The following is a 27,475-nucleotide window of genomic DNA, read 5'->3' as shown; positions in this document are numbered from 1 at the left end:
TAACAGGCACCCTGCAAGAGAGCCCAGGTCACATTTTTGAAAATATTGTGAGTGATACATCTCTGAAAGCTAATCGTAGGTTATCGTTGATAATCTATGAATTTTCTTATGTTATTTTATAAAAAAAAAATCCAGCATTAATTTTGTAGAAAATTAGCTTAAAAAAATTTAACAAAAAATTGACTATATAATTTCATCGTTGATTTATATTAAATAATGCAACCAATTATACGATAATTATTCGACATTATATATACCGATAAATACATAATAATAATAAAAATTTCATTTATTCTTGTCAACATTTTCAACTTATAACATTAAAAAAAATTATTATCTCCATAATTTAGTATAATAACATGCAATCCATAATTTGGTATATTCCAAAATAACATGCAATTATATATAATATAAAGCAACTTAGATTCCATAATTATTTTAGTGTTATTGCGATCGATATCTTATCAATATTCGTAAAAATCAATCATCAATGGGGATGAGGGATCGTTATGATTCAGCATGAGATCCGTATTGGAATATCCTTTCGAACAAATTCCTGATAGGTGCTTGTGAAAAATTTCTTTTTCTACTTGTACCGTAGTGGAGACCTGAACGGATTGGCCTAAGCATGCCATAATGGCGTCAGCGAATAAGGCCGAAACCTTTTTTTATGAACATATATAATAGTAAAAAAAATATCCTTAGATGTATGAGAGATATTTAATAAAAAAATTATCGGCACCAGTGAAGTAAGTCACAAGGACAGGGAAAAAGCCTAGTGAGCGTTGATAAAAAATAATGTGATCACCCATCATATCATATTACTACAAGCTAAAACCTGGGATGATAAATAGTGTTGATAGGAAGCTGGGGAATTGGAGTGGATCATGATGCGAATTGAAACTACGTAAACCGAAGAAGATTGTCTCCACACATGGGGATATTTATAAGATATTATGTGGTCCATTCTATCTATCTAATTGAAGAGGGAGTTCAAAAAAAAATACATTTAAATATAATGGTTATTTAATAACTTATTTTAACCACTTTTAATTAATATTTACTTCAACTCCCCCCCCCCACCCTTAAAAATTATTTTTTTTCTTAAAATCTAATTTAATTTTGCGGTGGATTCAAACTGATTTTCTCATTAAACATTTTAGCAAAACTAAATAACAATAATTTGAAATCTATTTTTTTAAAATGAGTTTCGTCATATCATCCATCCGTAATTTATTTTGGACTTTATTTCTTCCCCAAATTGTGCCGATGCTTTATATAGTACAGCCTTATTTGCAACTTTCATTTAACTTCGATAAAAAAGTTCTCCTAGAAAATAAAAAAAGGAATGATTTACAGTTGATTATTAAAAACTGTCCTAAGCTCAGAAACATGGCCAATGAAAATGCTAGAAATGAGAGTGGGAGTCTTAGAGAAAGACAGGATAGAAGTACTCATGATAATGAAGATAGATTATCATAAGAGTACTAAGATGGTTTGGTCATACTATGAAGAAGTCTGAAGATTATGTCGGCAACAAGATCAAGAACATTAGCGTGAAAGGCAAACAACAGAGTGATGCACATAAAGTGAGACCCGACACAATTGAATACAAAATAAATGCGATGGATTGTCTACATACTAAATAAAATAAATGGAAAAGGTTAATGATGGAACTTACCATCCGAAAAGGTGAAAGCTAAATAGGGAGAAAATATCAATTAAAGATGTGCTTTTTTTAAACCGACTAGAATCCAATATATTAAATTTAAATTGTATCGTTGAGAAATCCAATGATGGATGGCATTTATAAGCTTCTCGTATCCACCTTTTATAAAATAAAGCACATTTGAAGAGCCAACTTTTAAAAAACAGCGTCGTACTGTTATTTTAAATAATCCGTGAAGTGTCAAAGATTTAAGAACCCAAGTTATACCGATAAATCATATGTGGTCTTGTCTGGAAAATTAAACCCAGGCAAAGCTGAGCCTGAAAATAGATATCTAATTAAAAAAGACGCTTAAATATAGCTAATATCCTATATAAATCGATTATTCAGGTCCGACCTGTTATAGATAAAAACTTCGGATGCAACAGTATATTTTTCTCCGTGATTATTATTTTTTAACAAAATCATATGTTCAATAAAAAAAGGGTGTAGAGTTAAAAGAAAAATCATTATTGTTCAAAATGTATTTAATGTACAAATTTGTCATTAGGAAAAGGAAAAAAAATTACTTTCAATGAAATGCCCTTAAGGTCGGACATCAATTCTTTTGGAGTTTTTAGCAATAAAACGTAGCAGGTTTCTTTAACTAGTGGCAGGACAATAGAATCAATAAATGAATTTGCTTGATTATTATATTGTTCCATGTAAACTTCCATTTTTAATAATCCTGATATGTAAACTATCGGGTTTAATAATCCTGATGTGACTAAGGTTAGAATGAATATAAGAGCCGCCATTTATAATAAAAATAAATCTATTCACGTGTACTTTATTTTATTTATTTTCTCAAAAAAAATATAAAACCCTAAATAACATCAATAGGAAAGTAAGGGACTTAGCGCCACCGATTATAAAATATTAATTTAAAAATGGGCGGGCAATCCATCCTAGAGCTATCTGGTGTGATATATCGGATCAAAATTTCGTGAAAAATAGGATCGTAAAATAATCGCGTAATATAATACAATACTGCATCGCGCATACCCATACTTATATTTTTATAAGTACGAGATTCATATAAAGATATTTTGATTTTATAATAATTTTAATAAAATATTTATGAAACATGATCAATGGGTTAATCTCAATTTAATTCGATTATTGAGTATGATTGAAATTATAACTTAAATTCTTTTATCTATTTTCTTCTAACATCAAACATTCATTCCGTACTATCAATTAAAAATAAAATTTTTTAAATAATAGAAAACGATTTGGAATACTTATTTTTTAAAAAAAAGATATAATAAACTTTCCCCCTTTTATATATATTCCTCAGTCTTTCAATCTTTTATTTACTTTAACCATTACATTTATTAAAACAAATAACCAACCTCTATCAAACACCAACCAACCCCAACAACCTTTATGCTCATTCTTTTCTCTCATATTTAATAACCTTATCTTTACAACATCATTATTCTCTGCAGATTATTTCTTCTTACTCTCTGTAACATCCCCATCCTCTACACAATTTTTCACAACCTCTCCTTATCCACATAATGGTACACTGTCCCGCACTCTAAATACATAAAAATCACCAAACCTGGCCTCTTCACCAAACACAAAACTAATGGCATTGTTTATCCTGAGTCCGGGAAGCGTCCTTCTCCTCCCTTCCTAAATCTCCTTTCCATTTTTTCTACTCACAGCCACTTTTCCACCTCATCCAACAACGTCCACATACCAACCCCATCAGACACATTTATTCCCCTCTAACCAACCACCCATGGCGACATCATCAACTTCCTAAAATCTGACAAACCTCCCATTATCTCTAGAATTTCTAAAGGCTCCAGAGTACAAGTAGCCAAAGTCCTCTGCACATGCCTTCAATCATTATTAAATAACTTCTCCTCCCTCGATCATTGGCTCAAACTCTTCAAATTTTCCTTCACCACTCTCTAATCTCCCAATCCAGAGATTCAGAAATCTCTAACCCAACAAATTAAAGACGCAACCTTACATCCCCTCACTCTTACGACCACAACATCTTCTCGTGTTCCCAAAAAACTTTGCATACTATAATTAAAGGCAAAGTTATTTCCAACAAATTAACAACTTAAACATCAAATCCGCTCTTCGCTTAGTAGCTTCTGATAATTCATTAGTAACGAAGAGAGTTTCAACAAACTCAAACTAAAGCACCCCTCCGGAGTTGATTTCATACCTCCACCTCCTCCCAATATTTTCCCTTCTGATTTCACCCCCGCCGAGGTGCGTAAATCTATTCTATCCTTCCATCACGACTCTTCTCCCGGTTACGATGGACTTCGTCCCATCTTCCTCCAGGATCTCACATCCCCCCTCATAGTCAGCCAGGTTCCAATTGTACAAAATTTAACAACATTTTATAACAAAATAGCACACAGCCTCGTTCCCGAGTCCATCAGACCACTTTTATTCGGTGCTAAACTAATCGCACTCGAAAAACCTAATAAGGATATCCGCCCAATTGCAATCGGAACCGTATTTCGCCGTCTTGTCGCTAAGCTAATATCTTCCAAAATTAAGGACAACGCAGCCTTAATTCTAGCACCTCACCAACTTGGAATCGGATCCAAGGAGGCTGCAAAATAGCCACACACGCTACTCGTATCCATCTCCAAATTAACCCAAGTAACGAAATCCTTGTTAAAATGGATTTCTCTAACGCCTTCAACTCCATTCGCCGCTCTCACTTTCTCCCACAAATGTACCACTCATTCCCCACCTTTTCTCAATTCTTCCATTCTTGCTACTCCAAGCCATCTCATTTCCAATCCAACAACTATTTACTTTCATCATCTGAAGGGATCCAAAGGCGATCCTTTGAGATCGATACTTTTCTGCATTGGAATCAACGAAATGGTCAAAAACATTTCTACCAACTGCAATCTCCCACTGCATACTTGGTACATTGATGATGGAATACTCTGTGGTCCCCCTAACGAGGTTGCTAAGGCACTCACCATCATCAAAACACATTCCCATGCTATCGCTCTCTCACTCAACGAACAAAAAGCTGAGATCTGCCCATTGCTCCATCCCATTCAACCACAACTTCCACACAACCGAACTCTCATCCCTCAGTCTCTCGGCTCTCCAGTCGGTGGCCTGGAATCCATCAATCACTTCTTCACTAACGCATCATCCAGCTTACTTCATTTCAAAAACATCTCTAAGTTTCTCCCTCCACATCAAACTTTTTTTCTCCTCAAAAACTTTTATTACATTTCTAAAATTCTCTACGCCCTTCGATCCACCTCAATTTTCAAATTCCCCGACTCATTAAAATCTTTTTAAATTTCCGTCAAATCTCTCGCCGAAGAGATCCTTAATCTCCGCATTAACCATAATTCATGGTTACAAGCATCACTTCTATGCAAGCTCGGGGGCATCGGCTTACGCTCACCTCTAACTCTTTCCATCAGTGGTTTCATCGCCTCTCGTCTTTCATCCGACCATTAGCCAGCTTTCCAACTTCCCTGACCCCTTATTAGCTGAAGCCCAGCCACGACCCTCCTCATGTTCACAGAGAGACTGGGATATTCCACTCAACGAAGCCCCCTTAGCTTACCTAAAATCGAGCCTTTACGACGACGATCTCATACTTTTTCACCAATTAAACAAAGGATCTGGTTATGAGCTTCTGGAAACCATACCCTCCAACAACCTCGATTTGTTGCTCACTGCTGACAAGCTAAGATTTGCTATTGGACTACGGCTCAATTGCAAAATTGTTCTTCCGTACCAATGCAACATTGCGAAACCAGCGTCGACAGCAAGGGTAGGCACTGCCTCCATTGTCGCTTTTGTCGTGGCCGTTTTTACGGCACACCAAATGCGATGACATCATTTTACGCGCGCTCAAATCAGGAGGCATTCCATCTAGACTAGAACCAACCGGAATTTTTAGAACCAATGGTAAAGGTCCTGATGGAATGTCCTTGATCCCCTGGTCAAGGGATCAGCTTCTGGTTTGAGACTTCACCTGCATTGACCCAAATGCACCATCTAACCATAACATCGATGCCCTCGCCCTCGCTGAATCCCGCAAAACCATAAAGTACAGTTCCTTAGACCCTTCTTTCTTATTCATACCCATCCCCTGCTCCATTTTCACCACCTTCGGTAGCAAAGCTCAACGTTTTTAAAGATTTAGGCAAACAGATCCGCAAAAAAACCGACCAGTCTAAGGAATCCCTCTTCTTACGCCAAAAACTTGCTACCGCCATCATTTGTTCTAACTATCTAAGCTTCATCTCTTCCATTGAATAATCTTCCATTTTCCAAGCTTCCTTTTTTTTATCCCCTATCCTTTCCCTTAAATTCTATTTCTATAATTCTTCACCTTTATTTATTTTACCTTTTTAAAAATTAATTATTTGCTAATACATTTTGACATCATATCATATTAGTAAATATTCAAATAAAGTAACCCATGACCGGAAAAAAATAAAAGAATGATTGCATTTTTTAAATAAAATCCAAAAGTTAAAAATAAAATTATAATATTAAAAAGCAATTTTTTTTTATTAGAAAATTAGATCGAATTAATATTTAGAAAATATTATAAATATCCAATTGGTGAAAAAAAAAATTGTGAATCGGACAGCCTTAATAGATACCCCTATGTTTAAAAAAAGAAGGATTGGTTTATTGAGTTATCCACAACAAATATAAAACCTGAAGAATATCAATAAGGAAGTTAAGAGGGAACATATGGAATCAGCTATGAACCAACCGTGCCTCTGCATTAGAAAAGAGGAAACAATGACACCTACGCTGCCCAGAGTGTAGGCTAAAACGTGGAAGAATATGCCTTGAACAAAATTATAAGGATATAAAAATATAATTTGCTTTAACTTTCTTTTTCATTTTTTTCCACACGTATTTTTATCTTTTCTTTCACCCCTTCCTTCCTTATTATAATTTATTTTCTTTTAATCGTTTTTTTCTTTGCTTTTCTTTACCTTCCATATTCATATTATGCCCATGTCCGGAGTGAGAGTTATTCTTATAATGATGATGCTCCTCTTCGTCGTGGTGAGAATGTTGGTGACCCTTATGGTCGTGAGAACATGTTTCTTTATTATGATGAGAATGATGGCCATCATGCGTTTCGATATCTTTTGAGGTAATCAACAGATGGTGGCAGCACTATGATGTATCCATTGGTCTCCTTTTCCATCTCTAACTTCTTTTTGTAACCGTTTATATTTTCAATAATAATTTATTCAAAATTAGTTATTCCCAAAGAAAAATATTTTTCAATAAGTGGTTTATTTATTAACTTGGTCCATACTACAAAAAAACAAATAGTGTTGATGAATACAAAAAAAAATAGGATATATATTTTTTATATGATAGATAGGAGTCACTATAAAAGTTTATTTGAAAAACAAACCTGAATTGTCGGTGGTCTGCACTAATTCCAGCTTAGATCCGGGTGCGTCATGGTGATCATGATGATGGGAATGGCTTAGGTGGGAATGGGAATGACCAGAGTGGGAGTGAGAATGTGAGCATTCGCCAGAAAAATGGAACGCGAAAATTCCGATCAGATTTATGATGATTACTATGACAGATACTAGCTATATTTTATAAAAAAAATATATATTAAAATTCAGTTAGTATAGCCATGTATGATCAGGTTGGGTAGTTTTTAATTCAATAGTTTATTTGCAATCTATTTGACTGTTTTCAAAAATATCATTTTTAGCTAATAAAAATTTTACACCCCACCCCCCCCCCAACCCACCCCAATCAAAATTTTACAAATATTTGAATATCAATTTTCCAACAACATAAAACCTATTTTTTATAAATAAATTTTATTAAAATTTCCTTTCCTTGTGAGTACATTAATATTATTCAAAAATATTAATAAAATGGAAAAATATTTAGTCAAAGAGATTGAAATCAAACGGTAATTTTTTTATTATTATATATAATTATTTTATTAAATTTAAAATAATTTGTTAGTGAGTTAGAATTAATAAGTATTTTTAATAATATTTTAATTATTAATAAATATCTATAATGTTTTAAATATTTTTCATTTTTACTTCCATTTTGTAGAATCGAAGAAATAGAAATACAAAGGTTAAATAAGGCTGAGTATGAAAAAACTAATGTGTGTCGTCAGAAGCGATATCATTATTGAATTCAAAACAATCAGAGTTATCATTGCTGCTAGTTGCATCAATAAATTATTTCCTATAGCTCACTACTTTGTAGAAATTTACAAAAACCAAATTTAGATTTGGTTCAGGTTATTGATTTGGCGGAAAATATATATGAACAGGTAGATACAATAAGAATGAATGTAGATGAATATTTTTATAATATTTAACTAGACGTTGAATCGAAGGCTAAATTTTATGATATAACACTAATTAAACCTCGTCTAGCACCTGGGCATTAATATAAAATATCCATTTTCATCCCATTCTTAGATAGGGGAGACTGGGGTTAGTCGAACAAATTTTTACAAAATTGGCTATAGCTCTTATTGTTTAGATAATATAAAAAATAATATATTAATTGGATACCTAACAGTATACTATATAAAGGTGCCTTATAAAAAATCTTAAGAATATAATTATTTTTTTTTAATTTTATTTTTTGTAAAAGTGAAAATTTTGTTCACAAGCCCCAATAGCGTGGTGAGGCAAACCACTTCAAGGGGCTTCCTAAATTATTTTAGGCCATAATAAATTGAAACGCATTTTTATTTATTAATAATGATATGTATATAATAATTTTATTGTTTTATTGTTCAAAATATCATAATACTTATAAATTGAAGCTAATTATATATAAAAATTGAAACTTAACTTTGGATAATTTAATAAACATTTTGGACATATAAAAATATGAATTTTAAGGAGAGATTAAGATTTCTTAGCATAAATCCTAAATACCAATCATAAACATCCATGAAATTGCCTTTTCAAGATTTTGAAATTTTTTTCATTATTAATTGCTATAATTGACGTGTATGGTTTAGCAAACCCCGCTAGCTCTAAATTGACAAATCATGATTGAAATAATATTGATTTCTCCGAAAATATTCAAATAAATACTAAATACAATAAAGAATATTTGTTATTATTTTTAAATACAAGTATTCGCCATACGCCCAACCCTGGTGAAACCCCAAATTTTTTTTGAAACCATCTCTTATAGATCATGGTTACCCTATGATAAAAACTAAATGGTATTTATTACATATAATATAAATAATTGTTTTAATTAATTTCCTAAAGAATACTATTTTTACCTATATACACTTAAAATATTTTCAACATTTCTCTTCTATTAAATAATTAATATCTATAAAAAGATTTTTCAAAAATATAATTTATATTTCTATAAGCCTTTTTTTTATAGCCCATCAAATACAATATATGAAAATATTTAAAATTAAGGTTTGTTACTTATCAAAATTAATTTATAAATAATCACAAAACAGTTCATATGTAAATAAACTAGTCCATAGACTTTTTAGAGGTTCAAAATCGAGCAGGTTAATACCTATTTAATGATTCTGTTTGTATCTCTGATTTGTAATATTAACCCACCCACTTTTTTCTGGTAGAACTTTAGCAGGTGCTCCTGTCTGACTTGAAAACTATTTTAAAAGGTTTTGCAATCCGAAATATTCTTAGGCTTACCACAATTCCCCTTCCCATTTATCATGTCATTAAAAAAATTTCAAAGAAAAAGCAACCACATTGTGCTTAAATGATATATCGATTACCTCATATTCTATGTTATGTGTATTTTAGATTTAAGAAAAGATAAACCTATCTACCTTCTAAGACTATTCGTATCGATTCATAAGCATAGTCCGGATTTTTCTAATCTGCGTTTTCCCTTACAAATTTTAAATGAAGATCTCTAGTTCACTTATTCCAGGCATTTGACTATGTTGCCTTTTACATAAATAATTTTGGTTTTTTACTCTTATTTTTAATTATTAAATTACCTTTTCCCCGGAAATTTTAAATTGGAGTCATTATTAATTGCAGTTATTAACTATTACTTATTTCAAATTAGAGAGATAGGGGGTCGGGATTTTTATTAGCTTAATATGATATTTACGAAAACAAGAAAAATTTTCATGCCAAAATATAGATGATGTATTTCTTTTCCATGTGCGTCACATATACATCAACAATTCCTTCACATACGTCAGATGAAGTCCCTGAATGTGAATCGCTTATTTATTATTACTGCAAAAACTATACCATTTATATTATATATAATACGTCACAGAGGAAGTCCCTGAAATATTTTTCAGACAAACATATGCATCCATAAAGGTTAAACTAAATAATTATTTTTCTTTTATTGTATTGAAATTTTATATTAATTACCATATAATTTATTTACATGTATATTAATTTTTATAAATTTTATTTTCATACAAAATTTAATTTTTTTTTTATCAATTTATTATAAACAATGACGTAGCAGCTGTGATATTAAGAGGCCAAAGGGTTTTAAAAAATAAAGGGGTCACAAAAAATGCCAATAACTTTAATATATGTCTTTTATTTTTAAAAATCTATAATAATTAGAAGCCAGGCTCCTGCAAATGGGGGTGCGGTTAGGATCGCTCTGAGCCTCCAAAATTAGATAATTTTAATTCTTGGGTATTGATTTTGATTTTCTCTTTTTTTCGCTCTCTAAATTGTAAATAATTTCCTTATTTGTTTGATTTGGATATCTTTTTTTGGTTACATGGTAATAACCAGGAAAAACATTATAGACGATACATTACCGCTTGACATCGTAAATGCATTTTAACGAATATACGACAGTAAAATCGCGAGATCATTATCACGAATGTATTATTGCAAATGGATTATCGCAATTGATTTAACGATAATGCAATTTGGCGAAGATAAAATTTATATATATATATCGGTTTTTAAACAGATCAAGAGGAGTTACAATAATTCAAAACATCATTTCCTCTCACATCAATTTATTTTATAAACATTATATTTTATCTTTTTTTAATTGCAATTAAGATAATTTTTTATTTTATCTCTTAATCAGAAGAAAAAGCCAAAATTCGTCACAACAGGGTTCTCATAAGAGGTAGATTATCGAATTGAATGACTTATTGCCTCAGAGGTTAATTCATATAATCTCTGATAATGAAATTCAAGAATTGGGAAAAACAATTGAATAATTTTTTTTTCTTGTGGCAAAATGGGATAGAATACCTAGTGAGATATTTTTGATGGCTGACTGAGAGGTCAATAAAATATGAATAACCGAAGTTATTTAAATTAGCATTAGCAGTGCTCGCAGTCTCTACAATCCAAGTCCATTACAAGTATGTTCTTTGGATTGTTTATTTGTGTTTAATGTTGTTAAAAGGCTCGATTTAGGCGATTTAAAAAAAAAGTAGATTAAATTACCTAAATATTAGTATCAAATGAGAGCTAAAAGCTAATTTAAAAAAAATAGTTTGACTCCAATATTAATTATTACTTTAAGCGGGCTGGCTAGTCTAGGTCTTTGATGTGGTTTAAGATTGTTTTTTATATTTAAAACTTCTTTTAACATAAAATATTAGATTAAGGGAATCAAAATTTAATCAAAAATGATTTTGAACGTAACCTAACTAAACGATCATATTATTAGAGCATAGTAATAACGAGTTTTCATTTATTCCTAACCATATATTTTTTGTTAGTATATTGGAATTTCATTTATCGCTTTGTGATTCACTATCATTTGTGATTTATCAGCAGTGTTGTGACAGATTACCATTTGCTGGTAATATAATAAGATCGAGTATTATCCAACTCAAAGAAATTTTTCGTTAAATTTTTAAATATATTTCATCCAATTTAAAAAAATTTCTTATCAGTTGATCATTCCTTAAGTTGAACGATTATCAATAAATACCAGAGACCTGCAGAGGTACCATTTGCACGGCCCGGCCCGTCCGGTTTTAAATTTTTTAGGCCAGGCCCGGCCCGGATATTTTTTAAAAAAAATTTTTACGGCCCGGCCCGGATTTAAAAATTTTAGGCCCGGCTCGGAATTTTTTAAAATTATATTCGACCTGGTATATACAAAAATTCACCTATGAGGTATTTTACCATATTTTTTAGCGAGTATTATCGCTTATTATTTAAAAAATACATGTAAAAAGCTAATATTTTGAGAATTATTATATTGAATTTATAAAAATTATAAAACTGTTATTTATAAAAATGGATATTTTGAGCTACTATATTTTATATTGCATTTATAAAAATAAAACTAATATTCATAAAAATGGTAATAATATTTGTCATATACTATATTTTATATTACATTTAAAAAAAATAAAACTAATATTTAATTTATAAAAATGGAAAATATTTTGAGAATATAATATATTGTATTTAATTTACTATTTAATTTATAAAATAAAAATAAATCGCTATTTAAAAAAATGCATGTATAATAAATAGTATTTTGAAAATATAATCTAATTGCACAATATTAATATAATTTATTTTATAATATAAATTTTTAACAAAAGAAGATAATTGTATTATATAATATTGTAAAAAAAAATAATGAAAAATGTTGGATTAAAAACTTTCATGACTCAAGGTAAATATAATAAATGCAATAAATATTTGACAGTTTGCAAAGTAAAAAACCAGCATGACTGACGAAACCCTATACTCAAGAAAGATATTAAAAATTCACAAATTATCATGGTATTGACATATTACCAGAATTACCATCGCCCCATTTGTCTTAATTCAGTTTGTTTAACAACAGTCGTAATTTGACTGGTCGATGGTATTTCATTTACTTCATGAGCCTCTTGTAATTTAATATAATCTTCTATATAGTTTTCCGTCATTTTGCGATCTGTCCCTGACTACATACGTAATTGCTTGAATTTGGGACAGAGAAAAAGAGAAATAAAATGATACTTGTGTAAAACAAATTTTTCAATTAAAAAATGCTTTATATTAAGTAAAATCAATTTTATTTCTCCTTTTCGCTTTGAAAGGTATTACAAACTTTAAGAAGTGATATTCCTTTATTTGATTGTTTTGGTAAAATATATTCTAAAAATTTAGATATGAATTATAAAAAAATATATTAATAATACTTGAATATTGGGGCTTATTTAAAATATTACATTATTTGATTGTTTTGGTAAAATATGTTGTAAAAATTTAGATATGAATTATAAAAAAATATATTAATACTTTGAATAAATTTGCAGGAAATTAATAATTAAATCGATCTGTGGGTTGTTAGGTAGTGTTAACCATCACCCAATATTATATTAATCATAACTATAATATAATATAATCTTATAACTATTAACTCATAATGTAAAAATTTTTATAAAAAATATTAAGGCCCGGCCCGGGTTTAACAATTTTAGGCCCGGCCCGGCCCGGATATATTTAAAAAAAAAAATTTTAGGCCCGGCCCTGATATGTTTAAAAAAAAATTTTTTAGGCCCGGCCCGGGTTAGGGGCGGTTTATATGGCCGGGCCGGGTTTAGGGCCGGGCCGGGTTTAGGGCCGGGCCGGGTTTAGGGGCCTGGCCTGCAGGTCTCTGATAAATACAGTGCTGGCCATTGAAATTTTATTTTGCTAATAATAATAATATAATACGTAATTAATAAAATGAAAAAAAGAATTAAATTTTATTTTATTTTCCTAAATTAATTTTTAATATTATAATTGTTTTTTTCTTTCTTATTTCCTGGAATTTGATTAAAATATTTAATAACATTTTGTAAAATATTTTCATCTGATTCTCTATTAATACTTAGTCAAAAAATGAAGAGATTTCAGAAAACAATCTATGTTCTGAAGCTTCTACATTTCTTGGTTTTCTGTTTTCTTTCAAATATGATAAGCTTTTTTTAAAATTATTTCATTCCGTGAAAGCCCTATTCAACACTATTCTAGTCTAAATACCGGTATTAATGGAGGGGGGGGGGGGTATACTGATCTTTACATTATTCTGTCATTCCAATCTATCTACTATTTTTTTAAATTTGAGTAATATTATCTTGAATGTAGGCTTCAAATAGCTCAGATTTATGTTATATTCACTTCCTGATATGGAAAATAGAATAGCTATTGGCTTCATGATCCATTACAATAATTGATAAAAATATTTATTTTAATCAAGAATTTAAAACTTATTATAATCATTATATAATTTCATTTTAATAATTAAATATGTGTTGTTATTAAATTTAGCAATTTGGATGTTTTGAAGAATTATATGTATTTCTCTTCGGTACTATACTTGATATAATACTTATTTAATATAGCAAATCAAATGTTATTTGTGTTTTAATTTTATAGTGAGAAAAACAGAAAAAATAGAAGGCATGAGAAAATGGAAAAGATCAATAACAAAAAAACCTACTAAACATATATAATTATTTTAATCGGGTCATTATTATTTTTTTAGGAATATACGATTGGAAAGTGTCCAAGATAATAATATAGAAAACTGATATCAATATAGGTGAATATATATATAAGGGTATGAAAAAAATGGCAATTAATGCGAATCAGAAGGTGAAAGAAAATTTATCAAATTCATTATTGATGGGGTTATTTTTTTTCTATTAATATAAAAAAAATTATTGCAGTAAAACCCATGGAAACCAAATGAGTTAATAAAGGAGAATTTTTGAATGAATATATAGGTGTATATATATAACCATAATTTAGGTAGCTAATTTCCAAATGAATTTATTAAAGTTTAATATTTTGCAATATATATCGAAAAATTGGAATATTTATTTATATTAATTGCACAATAACTTTGGTATATGTTTAAAATTAAATCTGAGGCGATAAAGTTATATTTATAAAATAAAACATGTCCTAATGTGATCATTATACTATATAAATATAAAACAATTAATTGGGGTTGGGTAGAGACCCCCAAAATTTGTAGGTGGGTAAGAAAATTTGTTAAGGCACAATATTTATATAATAGGGGAAGCATTACATTACATGTTACAAATGAATTTATAATCTGTTTAAAGATATAAAAGCAATCATTCATTATAAATAGACATGGTGTGATAATTTTCGACTTCTTCCATAAGCGTAGCCTGGGAAGGTGAACCAGGAAATCTTCCCTTAATTTTCGCAAATAATATCTTAAGTTGATACAAGTTATCCCATACACCCACAACACCTCCTTCTTCCCAAAATAATCAATATAATAGGCCATTAGAAAAATTTTAAAAGTAAAAAACGATAATTATTTTTAAAAACGCTTCCCAAAAAGTCAACAAAAGGTGGGCTTGAAACCCATAAAAGTTACAAATTATAGGGAAAGTCGCCCAAGAGTCCCTTGTCTCCCATAAGGAAATCCTGACTACGCCTATGGATTTTTATCAAAGAATTAAGGATTTGATTTTTAGAAACAGGTGGAAAGTGCCCATCATTGTTCTAAATGCAATTTTGAATGGTAAAAGAAGTAAAATATTGCTGGCTAATACAAGTGCCCCAAAACAGAGCGTAATAATCCAAGCTATAATAATAGTAAAAAGCAAGCTAGGGGAATTGTAGGATTGAAAATACAATTTTATGATATTCGTTATATTTGTCCTTTCTCCAACTAACGTCGATTTATATCTAGAGATTAAGAACTTGGATTTTTTTATCTGTTGTTTTATTTTGTTGCCTACATTGAGTTCTGAACTTCTCCTGAGCTCGTAATTTCTGTCACATTTTCTAGATCCCACTACCACGGCTTGATCTGTATTTTTTTATTTTTTAGCAAAAAATAATATTAATAAATTTATTGTTTTTTGATATTTTATTTTTACTTTTATCATTCCTCCACTCATGTTTCTCTTTGCTATAAAGTCTATCAGGAAATTTGTTTTTGAAATTGATGGAACTCGTTGCCACATATGCTTTATTCCAATCATTTTTGTTATTATCTGATCCCTTATTTTTAGTTGTGAGGGTGGTGGAATTAATTCTTATCCCACTTGATATCACGAATTTCAATTCCTTATTAATGAATGTGGTAAGACTTAGTCGTTTGGTAGAAGAGTAAAAAGTATTGACAGACTGGTCTAGTACCACGATGGTTTTCCTGCGGGAATATACAGAATGATGCATTTAAAAGTATTTGTTTTAAGGCTCGAAGCAAAACGGATTAAATTTTTAGAAAATAACCTTAAAAAAATATTGAAATTAAATAAAATATATACATAAATCTGTGCTATTTATAGGAAAACTAAACAATTTTTTTTAAAAAAAATATCATTGTAAAATTTGGATTAAATAATCTGATTGACCTTAAATCATAAAGATTTTTTTATTAACTTATGACCGGTGTAAAAAAAATTATTTTTACAAGAGATAAATATTTTTTTATCCTTATGATGGATGATGTATATATTTAATTTATTTTGTTTTGTTTTTTTAGATTTCCATCTATATGTTATGTTGAAGCAAATATAGGTAATGTTAGTTACTGCCAAATCAACATATAGCAATTTTATAAACAACAACTATTTTGCTAAAAACATTCAATTTTAGTTAAAAAAACAATAGGATCTAATTTTTTATATTGAGATGGAATTACGCAGTCGCTTCCGCCCTACTATATATTATTGCACGGAAGTACCTAGCTGGGCCTCAGAAAAAAGAACTCGTTCCTTGCTAGATTCTAACTCAGATCCATCGGATTAGTGATTCACTTGCTGACTTCGCCATAGACTCTTTTCGAAAACGATGATTTTTAAAAAAATATATTATAACCATATCTGGCAGTGTCGATCCAAACGAAATTATTTTCAACACTACTATAACAACAACTATTTATATACAAGCTCAACTGTTTTACAAATTAGCTATTGAATTTTTGCTTTAAGATTTCATAAAAAGATTGGGTTAGGAGTATTTTTATATTTGTAGGGGGGCTTCGTCTTAAATTCCCTTTGTCCGGCCTTCAACTAGGTCCGATCCATGAAATATTCTGCTTAGGTATTTTTGATTTCGTAATTATTATTACTTTTGAAAAAAAATTTGTCATATCTTTATACTATCTTCGCAGGGGACTGAACTATTGGAAGCACTCATTCTAAAACCTTTGCCAATGCTTCATGCTTTATTAATGCCTACGAGTGCTATCAGTAGTAGCCAATAAAGGGAAAAAAATGATTTACAGCAAGATATTTGCCAACCTTACGATTGATGTTGTTAAAGTGACTAATTACACTTTTGCTAAAAAATAACTCTAACTACTTATATTTTTAAATAGTAACTTAAAAACTAGTTATATTTTTTGAAATGTAACTGCCAAAAGTAACTAGTTATAAAAATATGTGTATATAAATCTAAATAATATATTCAAATAATTAATTTTTAAAATGTGAATTGCATTTATAAAAAGAATTTTCAAATTATAATTAACATACTATATCCATATTCTGTAACTCACTGAAACTCGACAAAAAAAAACAGTTCTATTATTTGCTATAGACTTGGATGCTGATGAATTAACATAAAAAAAATATATTTACAATAAATTTAAGATAAATATTTGCAACAACTGCATAAAATATTATATTTTCAAATATTTGAGTGAAAAAATCATTAATTCTTAATATAAATCATAACCTGAAACCCATTTTTTAGAATTAATAGACCATTTTAAAATTTATAAGAACCAGAAATTAACTTATAATTTAACTAGTTGCTTATGAAATATAACTGTAACTATTAACTTTAACTTGTTTTATTTTTACAAATGTAACTAGTAACTGTAACTAGTTATGTTTCGAAAGTAACTTTTAACAACTTTACTTATGATTAAAAAGCTTACGGATTTGTATATAATATTCCGGTTGCCAAAGAAAATACCAAATTTGGAAGGGATCTTTGTTTTATATATACAGCAATGAATTATCCTTTGAAGAAATACATAGTTGAAAGGAATTCAGAGGTAAATATTACGATACTACAATACAAAATACTATAGGAACTATATGAAGGGTATTTATGGACATCTATAACAAAATAGTTAGCCAGATCGAAATGTCAAATGACCATAATAATCTGGGGAAAAATGTTTTAGGTGCAAAGAATAGTAATGCAAAATGGTTCCATTTGAGCCGTTTCTTAAAAACAGCTAACTCAATGTTTTAGCCAAAAAAATATTCCCTAAGCTTCGAGATTTCGTTAATAGATATCCAAACATTTGTGCCATCTATGAGCAAAATCTCTAAGCTTGCAAAATATTTTTTGAATAGAATAATGGGTTAGCCGCTTTCAAAAATCGATTCAAATAGAGCGATTTTGCATCACTAGCTACGAATATAAAGAGAAGACTCCAGGAAATCCGGAAACTACAGAAAAATCTACTAAGGTAGCATTGTTACATATGGATCTAATATGCCCCTTTATTGATAAAATATGGTTTATCATAGTTCGCGCATTTTTGTAATGGCCTTAAAGTCTAGTGGTACCAAATAAAACAATTAAGATGATAATAAAAAACCTAGAAATTTATTTCAACATATGGGATACCCTTAAACTCTAGTATCAGGTGTTAGACAATTTATAAATAATGAATATAAACATTTTTGCTAGATTAGAGGAATAAAAATAACACATAAGAACTGCTCATTACTCTATAAGGAGCAACTGATAAACAAGAAATTTGTTCGTCCTTTTAATTTAAGGAAGGCTTAATCAGTTGTGATCGGTCATCGGTCGAACAAGAGTTATTCGAATTCTTAAGTAAGTACAGACATATCTCTTGTACATAAAAGTATCCTTATCTTCAAAATATTTAGGGCGAGTGTTACACAATAGACGATTAATGTGTTAAAATCCTAATTTCATTAATTAATAAGGGAAGCACTACAGTTCCTTATCGGTTGGTATGGGGATTAGGTCATAAATTTCACAGATAATATAACAATAACAATGCTAATCCTTGAAAGATTAGATTAGTGAACGAAAAATAAACGAGGTAGAATAGTTCAAGTACCTGAGAAAGATATAACGGAGTTTTTTTTTAAATCAATATTATTAGAACATTTTGAAAATAAAATTAGTACTAAGATCAATCAGCTATTTTAAGAATGAAATTACACTCCCTCAATTTCAATTTTATGTAATGCATCTTATATCAGGAATAGAATCTAATAAGGTTTAATATGCACATTGTTAAATCCAAACAGGATTCACCACTTCTATCTACATACCCATCATGTAAATTAAATTTGGTCTTATTCTTAGCAACTTCATTTGAGGATAAAATTGAATTTTAATATAATTAAAGTATGTAGCATGGAGCCTGTTTAGGTCAGCCCCCCCCCCTATTTATCGCCTTTGTGTATTAAATTACGGTTTAGAAATTAAAAACATAAAAATATGTGGGTCAATTTATGTTGAATCACCTTATTTATGGTAGCTTAATCGCCACCAAGATATGATGGAAGGATTAGTGTGGCGTAGATGCGAAATCTACAAGCTCCGAAAAAAATCCGTTTACCAACAATGGGAAAGAGGATTCGATTATGTTTAAACAATCGTAATTTCTAAGGAACTATATATGCATTATTTATAATCATAGAGAAAGTGATATTATTTTCTTCTCATAGTTTTATTTAGACCAAATTTAACTTGTTTTTAATTTTCTCTCTCTTAGTCGGGCTTAAGTTACAAGTGTATACAGTATTTTATTTAATAGTAAAAACAAGTTTCTTATTCTTTTCTTGTTTTTAAAAAATTTATAATTTGACATAACTTTACTTAATATTGCTTATGATTTTTTAAATTTATTGATGCACTCGAATGGAAATCTTAAATCATTAAGATATTTTTAAATCGATTTCTACTATATTTAATTTATATTAACATTAAGCACGACACCTAAATATGTTAAACACATGTTTACAAGCAAAATATTTAAAAACGATTGTAAATTATAATTTAGAAAATATATTTTTAAATAAAGGAAGTTAAAAGAGAGAGAAAAAAGTTAATTATATATATATTATGTACAATGAATTAAATTTTCACGATACTTGACTATTGAAAAAGTTTCAATCAATCAAAGTAAGGATAGAAAGTTTTACGAAAATTTTATAGTGGCGATGACGAACATAGTTTGAAATGCTTTTTAAAATAATATATCTTCAAAGATTTTCTAAATAGATATTTTTTTAAGAATGATTTGATCAAATTTTACGTAAAATTTCATATCATTTTTGTAAAAAAATTTTTAGAGGTTTATCTTTTGTATTTATATGTATTAAAAAAAATTTCAAAATGAAATTACACATTTAAAAATTCTTTTATTCAATCTTCTTTAAAATATCTTTAGTTTGATGATCTTTAAAAGAGATTTTTGGCTCAAAATTTTTTTAAAAATGGAGACTAAAGACTACCTAATATATTATTGCAATGATTTTAATATATAATAGCAAAAGTGAAATGTATCATTATATTAACTTTCACAAAGAGTTGTTTTGATTCTAAATGATTATTTATAGATAGAGCGAAATTTATACATGGAGTGAGGACCGGGGTAAGGGTGATTTTATTTTCAAAATCAGCATATTTCGTCTGTATCAAATTTTAGAAACCTGGGCAATATGATTTCCTTTTTTACTTATTTTGATTGGTGGGAAGGGATAGGGTGTTTAATATCGTCATTATTATTTTGAACAATATATTTTCTTAAAAGACATTATTGCTTACCAAAAATAAATAAGCTTTAGAAGCCGTTTTATAGGGGAGACCGGGGTAAAACGATTGGTATTTTACATTTTAACAATAATATTTTGAAACGTGAACAAAACAAAACAATTTATATATTTATATGTAGTCAAATGCCTCATCAAAAAAATTAAAAAAAGTATAGCTCTCTATAGGAGCTGTGATTAATTATGTGTAGTGTGCCATTTTTTTTATTTTATCCCATAGCCAGGGTAAAATGGCTAAGCATCAGGATAGCGTGGTTAAAATAAAAATGAACATAGTTTAATTGAACAAAATATAGCAATTTTGACATCTATTCATCACTTTGGTAAAAACTAATCAATGCAATACTGGAATGTGAAATATCAAAAATAGTATATTTTAAATGTGCCCATTTTAGGCACATCGTACACATTATTCTTCCCTTGCGACTATTCATAAAATTTTATTCCAATATTTAAATTATCTTTTTACAGCTTAAATCAGACGGAATATTTTAGCCGTTTTACCATATATATTGCGTAAATCGTTAGTGCGTGACTTCTTGTAAAGATATACACATCCTATAGCTATGGCTTTTTTTAAATTCTGAGCCTTAATGCATTTTGCTAAAAGCAAAAAAAAACTAGAGAATGATTTTTATAATTTTTGGATAAAAACCTATTTTTGGTAATTCAAACTGGGTAAGTTTTCCAAAAGATAAGCATAGGTAAAAAATTAGATACAAAAATACATCGTCACACCAAATTTATTAAGCTCAAGGGTTAAAAAATTATTCACGTTAACATTGCTACCACTTTAATCGCTTTACCCCTGTCTCCTCTATATGTCGTGACTGACGTTCTATTAAATTTAAACTAATAAATTCTAGTAAAATTACTTATTTATGCAGATATTCTCTAATCTTTTTAATTAACATATATTTTTTTAAATTATACGATATATTATATTGCATAAAAACAATCAAATTTTTGAAAATATAAACTCGATTCAAAATATAAGATTTTAATTATTTTACTCCGATGTCTATTAAATTAATAGAAGAAGAGAAATAATATCTAGGAATCATTAAATTCAAAAATATTTTTGATTCGGTGAAAAAAGACGCGTCTTAATGTATTTAGATGTATAAATGATTTTTGAATCGCGATCAAAATCGGATATTAAGACGCAGCCTAAAGCGACACGTTTAGTTTTTATTCGCTTATAACATTGTTTCTATTTAATGACTAGTAAAACTAATTGATGAATCAATAATTTCTAATCAAGCATTTTTTCCCAATCTGGTATGATGTCAATTTTGGCAATTTATTTATTTATAGACCCCGGCCTAGATCCACAGTAAAAAAAATTTTAGGCCAGACCCGGCTCGGCCCATATCTAATACTAAGAAAAATTCCCAAGTCCGACAGAAACCCCATATCCAAAAATTTAATTTATTTAAATTCAATAAAAATAAACAATATTTAAGGGTATTTTGGCAACTGAAATTTATATATTAAAAGAAAAAAAATGGCAATATTTCTTTCAGTTAGCAAATTTTTAAGTAAGCTAAGTTTAAATCTAATAATTTTAGGACCAAGCCCAACCCATTAAAAAAAAATTTGATGACCCAGGCCAAGGTAATCTGCCAAAGAATTGATAAAATATTAAGAATAATAATTTTAGTCGTAGGGTTGGCCAACATTTTGTTGCTAATAATTTTTAAAGACTCATAGGCATTAATAAAGCACGAAATATATACTAGAATCTTCAATAGTTCGGCCAACTTCGCCGAGATGATGATAAAAATTACACCTTTTAAAAAACAAAATTAAAAATAACCAGGGTAAAATAAGAAATATTTTGAACAAAAATACCTAATCAAAATTTTATTTATAGGCTGAACTCGGCTTAAGGATGGACTAATAATGGTTCAGGGAAAATGGCACAATCCACCCGTCATCCCCGGAATATATCTTAGATACACCATTGGTTCTTCTAAATACTAAATAAATCTTTCAAAAATTAGCCACATGATGATTGTAGATAATTATTATAAATCTAACTAAAAATAAGTATATTTGAAAAATATAAATTAATATACAATCACTTACATTTTTAAAAACGGCGGCAATTCATTTTAATTTACTGAGAGAGTCCTTAATCCTTTAGAGTACATAATTATAAGCTAATTGATTTTGCCACATTCTTTAATATACATTTAATAAACCACATTAACATTAAGTCTTTGAATATTATTTTTTTCAAAATAACGCTTCCGGTTTTTTTTTAAAAAAAACCATGTGTGTGCCTTAGCTAATTTAAGTAGTTTTTAGAAGAAGAAAAAAAAAATTTCGTTTTGTTTAAATATGGAAATATAAATTATTATTTTTAAAGTTTTTCACAAAGTATTTAGTTTAAAAGGCTTTAGAAAAAAAAACCTATTTTAGTATAAATATTACACTGTAGTTTTAAAAAAACAAACTTACAATATTATGCAATGCAGAAACATTGTTTCTAAGTTGTAGGCACTTGATTTATATATTTGATTGACATTTTTTAATGATATAATATTATTTCAAATCATTTGGATGAACTTAAACTAGATTATTTTTTAGGAGATTAATTCATAATCTTAATAATCTTCGAAAAAATTTAATTACAAAAAAAAAATTGTATATACTCAAAACTCAAAAAAAAAAAATAGATTCTTATTTAAATATATTGAACCCGATTTTAAAACTAACAAAAAAAATATACCATAGAAAAAAAATGTTGTATGAATGAGATAATATCAAAAGATGTTCAATGCTTATCATGATAATAACAAATATTGTTATAATTGCTATTTCGCCCTCTACGAAAGATCGAAAGAGTGTCAGGAAGCTAATTCCGTTTGGTTCACGTCTCATACTAATTCCCAAAATCACCGATGTCATGAATGCACTTCTAAATATAAAACTTTGATAAACGAAAATTCGGCTAACTACCAGTATTATCAGAAAATTCCTCCCTTTCTCCATACATACAACACAGAGGTCTACCCTTACGCCAATGACACAAAATGTACAACACCAGTACGATTATAATCAAGCGATTAACAGAGATAGTCGATTCATTACGGCCGAGCCAAATATAAAAGAGGCCACTCAATACCATCATTCGAGAATCGCGCCTGAAAAAAAGATAGATTTCCCATCAACTCCTTCAAGGAACCCTGATAATAAGTTCGACCATGACTCTTGGAATGGGTTTGATCAATTTTTCCAAAGAGAGAGAAATCTTAATTTTAATCTCAATTTGAACTTAAACATAACATCTTCCAACGATCAAACGAATTGTATAAGTGACACCTTTCAATTAACTAAACCGAAAAGGGCAGACGATCATACTCGCCAAATGTCTCATAAAGTCAACATTCATAAAGATTATTTTATTGGTAAAATTTTAATTTAATTTTTTTTTTAATTTAATCGATTTTTTATGGATAAAAATATTTTTTTAAGGTTAAAATAATTACTTTTAAAATTACGATTCCTATAAGGATTATTTTTGTAATATAAATTAAACATATGGTTTCAAGTGGCGTAGACAAGGGGGGTTTGGGGTTAATACCCCGCCTTCCTCCATGTAAAATATGATTAGGTAAAAAAATTTGTTTTTATAATACCTTTTATCGTATTAAATCTATTATCGCTAAATGTATTACCTACCGCTAGAAAAAATATTACAGCGAATGTATTATCGCGAATGCAATAGTGGTTTTATTTATAAAATTATTTATTTATATTTGACAAAGGGCGAATAGGCCGGGCCTAAATTTTTTTTTTAAATACCCGGGCCGGGTTGTATAATAAAATTTAAAAATAAATATAATATATTTTAAAAAAATCCGAGCCAGGCCTGAAGTTTTTTTTATAAAAAATCTGTTCGACCCAGACCGGGCCTGAAAATATAAACCAGGGCAGGCCGTGTCGAAAAAATTTTTGAAAAAAATCCAGGCCGTCGTGTATATAATATCTCTGCAGGTCTCTGATTAATATAACGTATTGTATATTACTATAATTCTATTAAATATTGTGCCCATGCCTTAGACTTGTATAATATCCCATAAAAATAAAAATGGTCAATTAAAAACCAGAATAGTTTGCTATTTATGTATAATGTGTAGTATGAGAATTGCAGGATTAAATAATATGCCTGTCAGTCAATTTACAATGGATTATAAATGGATAAAACTTTTTTGCCTTATGTAATATTGCTTTGTTGATCATTCTATTTTATATTATAAATAAGTCGATAGTCCGTGCATATAAATTTTGAAATTCAAAGATTATTGAAAATTGCGTAGAAACTATATATTTGATATATTTTAAAATTCTCGCAAAAAACAAGGCCCCATTATATTTTTATTTGTAGAATATTTTTTTTTTACAATCAAAAATAAAATTACATTTTTCTATACTTAAATAAATTCGGGGCTTACCGGGCGAACAAATTTTTATTTCGAGTGGGGCTTTTCGGGACAAATAAAAAAAATATCTCTTTCAGGATCGGGCCAGGCAGGACAAATTTTTTTTTTAAATTTCGGGCCGGGCTTAAAAGATTAGGCTCGATACAGATCACTAATAAAAACTACATAACAATTATATTAAAAATTTTTTTTATAATGCCAGTTTATTAATAAAATGTTTTAAAAAAATATATTTTAACAAATATTTTATAAACTCCTTAATAAAAGATGCCAACAGCAACACCAAAAATTTTGTGAAAGATTTCCAAAACAATAAAAAGGCCAAGATGAAATGCAATAAAAGGAATAGGACAACGTTCAATTGCCAACAAATCGATGCGCTAGAAAATATTTTCGAGCAAACTCATTATCCAGATTCGCATGTGAGGGAAAATATCGCTAAGAATTCTGGGTTGACTGAAGCCAGAATTCAGGTTCATATTTTTTAAATATTTTATTCCTTTTCAAGTGGTTTAACAATTTAAGTCCAAAATCTTACTTCTTTTCACCAAAAATATTGGGTATAAGAAAAAAATTTATTTTGGGAACAAGAATGACGAGTGAATTAGACATTTTTTCCTTTATTTAATGATGGGTGAATCAGGAATTTTGTTTTTCCTTGATGTGTTGATAGAAAAAAAATTACGCTTATTTTGATGAGAATTGATTCGGAATTCTTTTGCATAAACATATGTTATAATAATATCATTAAAAAGCTTAAATATAGAGAAACTTATATTAATTGAAAAAAGTGGCAAGATTACTATTACTAAAATTATAAACCAATCTCAAATCAAAATCATAATAAAATCTTGCTGCCAAGGGGTCGACTTCATGTGGGCAGCGGGGTTCTCATACCCATTGACAAATTTTTATGGGGGTTATGCCCTCTATAAAAGAAATAGATGAATTATTATATCTCGTCCAAGAATGAAACAAAGAGAAAATAAACATTAATTATTATATTATTTCTATATTGCTATGATCTTTCTCTCCTTCTCTCTGAACCCCCATTAAAGAAATAGATAAATTATTATATCTCATATGAAACAACGAAATGCACAAAACATAATAATTTTTATATTAGTTCTATATTGATAAATCTCTTTCGTCTCTCCCCTCTCGCTGGGTCCCCACAAAAAAAAATAGCTGAATTATTATAACTTACCATAATGACTCACAAATTACAAAGTAGATTCGTGAAACCTATAAAATCAATCATATATGAAACCGTGGATATATTTCTTAAAAGAGCAGCTTTCGGTATGTTATCATTATATGGAAGAGGATTTAAATATAAATAAAATGAAATATTTTTAGCATCGGAAACAAATCCAAGCCCAACCCTGAATGGTTAACGATTTATAAATCTACTCCTAAACCTCCTCATTTAATAAACTATTTTTTTTAGATTTAAACCCGAATTCGATAGGACATGGATAGGCCAGATCAAATTTACAATTTACAGCTATTATATATTATATTAGATGTGATTTAATAAATTATATTATTATATATTTTTTTTCTATTTAGGTTTGGTTTCAAAATAGGAGGGCGAAATTCAGGAGATACGAACGGACTTAGAATAACCTTTCATTTTTTTTTACTTACACTTATTTTTAATATTTGATTCCAAGATAAAATTTTCATAAATTTGTTAACTATTCTTATTTATAGAATATTGATAAATTAAATGTTATATTGATGCTAGGTTCAAATATATCTTCTATGAATATTCATTTTATTTCTATAAGATAAAGTAATAACTTATGAATATTGAGAACAATCAAATGGTGTAACGATCGACAAAAATAATAAGTGAATCTGCTTTTGAATAAAAAAACATTAATCTATTAAGGCTAAAATAGCAAATAATTATAAGGTATTATTTTTAGGAATTATAAAAAGGCTTTAAAGCTTAAAACCAAAAAAGGTGAAAACCTGTAGGGATAGGGAAGGTCGAACGTCTGCCCAGGATATTATTCCTTATAGTTTAAGAAATGTTAATTCGGAAAAGAGCTGATAAGGCAAAATATTTTTATAATTTTATAACAAATTTAATTTTAAAAAAATTAAATTTTAATGTACTAAACTAACATTTACTAAAAAATAAGTAAAATTATTCATATTTTTTTAAAATATTTTGGTGCACTTTTAAATTGAAAGCAGAAATTAATGAGAATAATCAAGATTTTATAGAAATAAACCACTACCATATACGAAAATGGGCTTTATGCATTTAAGTTGTTTGGGCACAAAATTGAAATATACTATTTTATTTGAAAAATACCACATACAAAAATATACAATGATCAAATATGATTATAAAATTAGATGGAAGATTAGAATTGATTTATAGCTGGAATGAAATAAGTTCATTTAATGATTTTACAAATATTATATAATAACGTTGATATAGTTTAATTGTGTTTGTATAATACTTGTTAGGGATTCAAGTATAAAATATACGTAATTTAGAAAATATTTATAACTATATTACAATTGGTATTATGT

General features: G+C 28.7%; 2 protein-coding genes across 2 annotated transcripts; one reads left to right on the top strand and one right to left on the bottom strand.

Annotated features, from left to right (window-relative positions):
- Positions 1-5,670: 5,670 nt before the first annotated feature.
- On the bottom strand, positions 5,671-7,785 carry LOC135926706 (zinc transporter 7-like). The gene is made up of 5 exons (XM_065462638.1): positions 7,780-7,785; positions 7,119-7,305; positions 6,685-6,840; positions 6,398-6,533; positions 5,671-5,755 (listed from the first exon to the last, which is right to left on the bottom strand). Exons 1-5 carry the CDS (start codon positions 7,783-7,785, stop codon positions 5,671-5,673), a joined length of 570 nt encoding a protein of 189 aa, XP_065318710.1.
- Positions 7,786-10,018: 2,233 nt separating this feature from the next.
- On the top strand, positions 10,019-26,641 carry LOC135926557 (visual system homeobox 1-like). The gene is made up of 4 exons (XM_065462478.1): positions 10,019-10,041; positions 23,214-23,887; positions 25,190-25,395; positions 26,495-26,641. Exons 2-4 carry the CDS (start codon positions 23,503-23,505, stop codon positions 26,543-26,545), a joined length of 642 nt encoding a protein of 213 aa, XP_065318550.1. The 5' UTR covers positions 10,019-10,041; positions 23,214-23,502; the 3' UTR covers positions 26,546-26,641.
- Positions 26,642-27,475: the final 834 nt, after the last annotated feature.

The sequence above is a fragment of the Gordionus sp. m RMFG-2023 genome, chromosome 3 (assembly GCF_954871325.1).
Source record: "Gordionus sp. m RMFG-2023 chromosome 3, tfGorSpeb1-WG-v2, whole genome shotgun sequence".
NCBI classification, from domain to species: Eukaryota; Metazoa; Nematomorpha; class Gordioida; order Chordodea; family Parachordodidae; genus Gordionus; species Gordionus sp. m RMFG-2023.
This window is presented reverse-complemented; position numbering and strand designations above follow the sequence as displayed.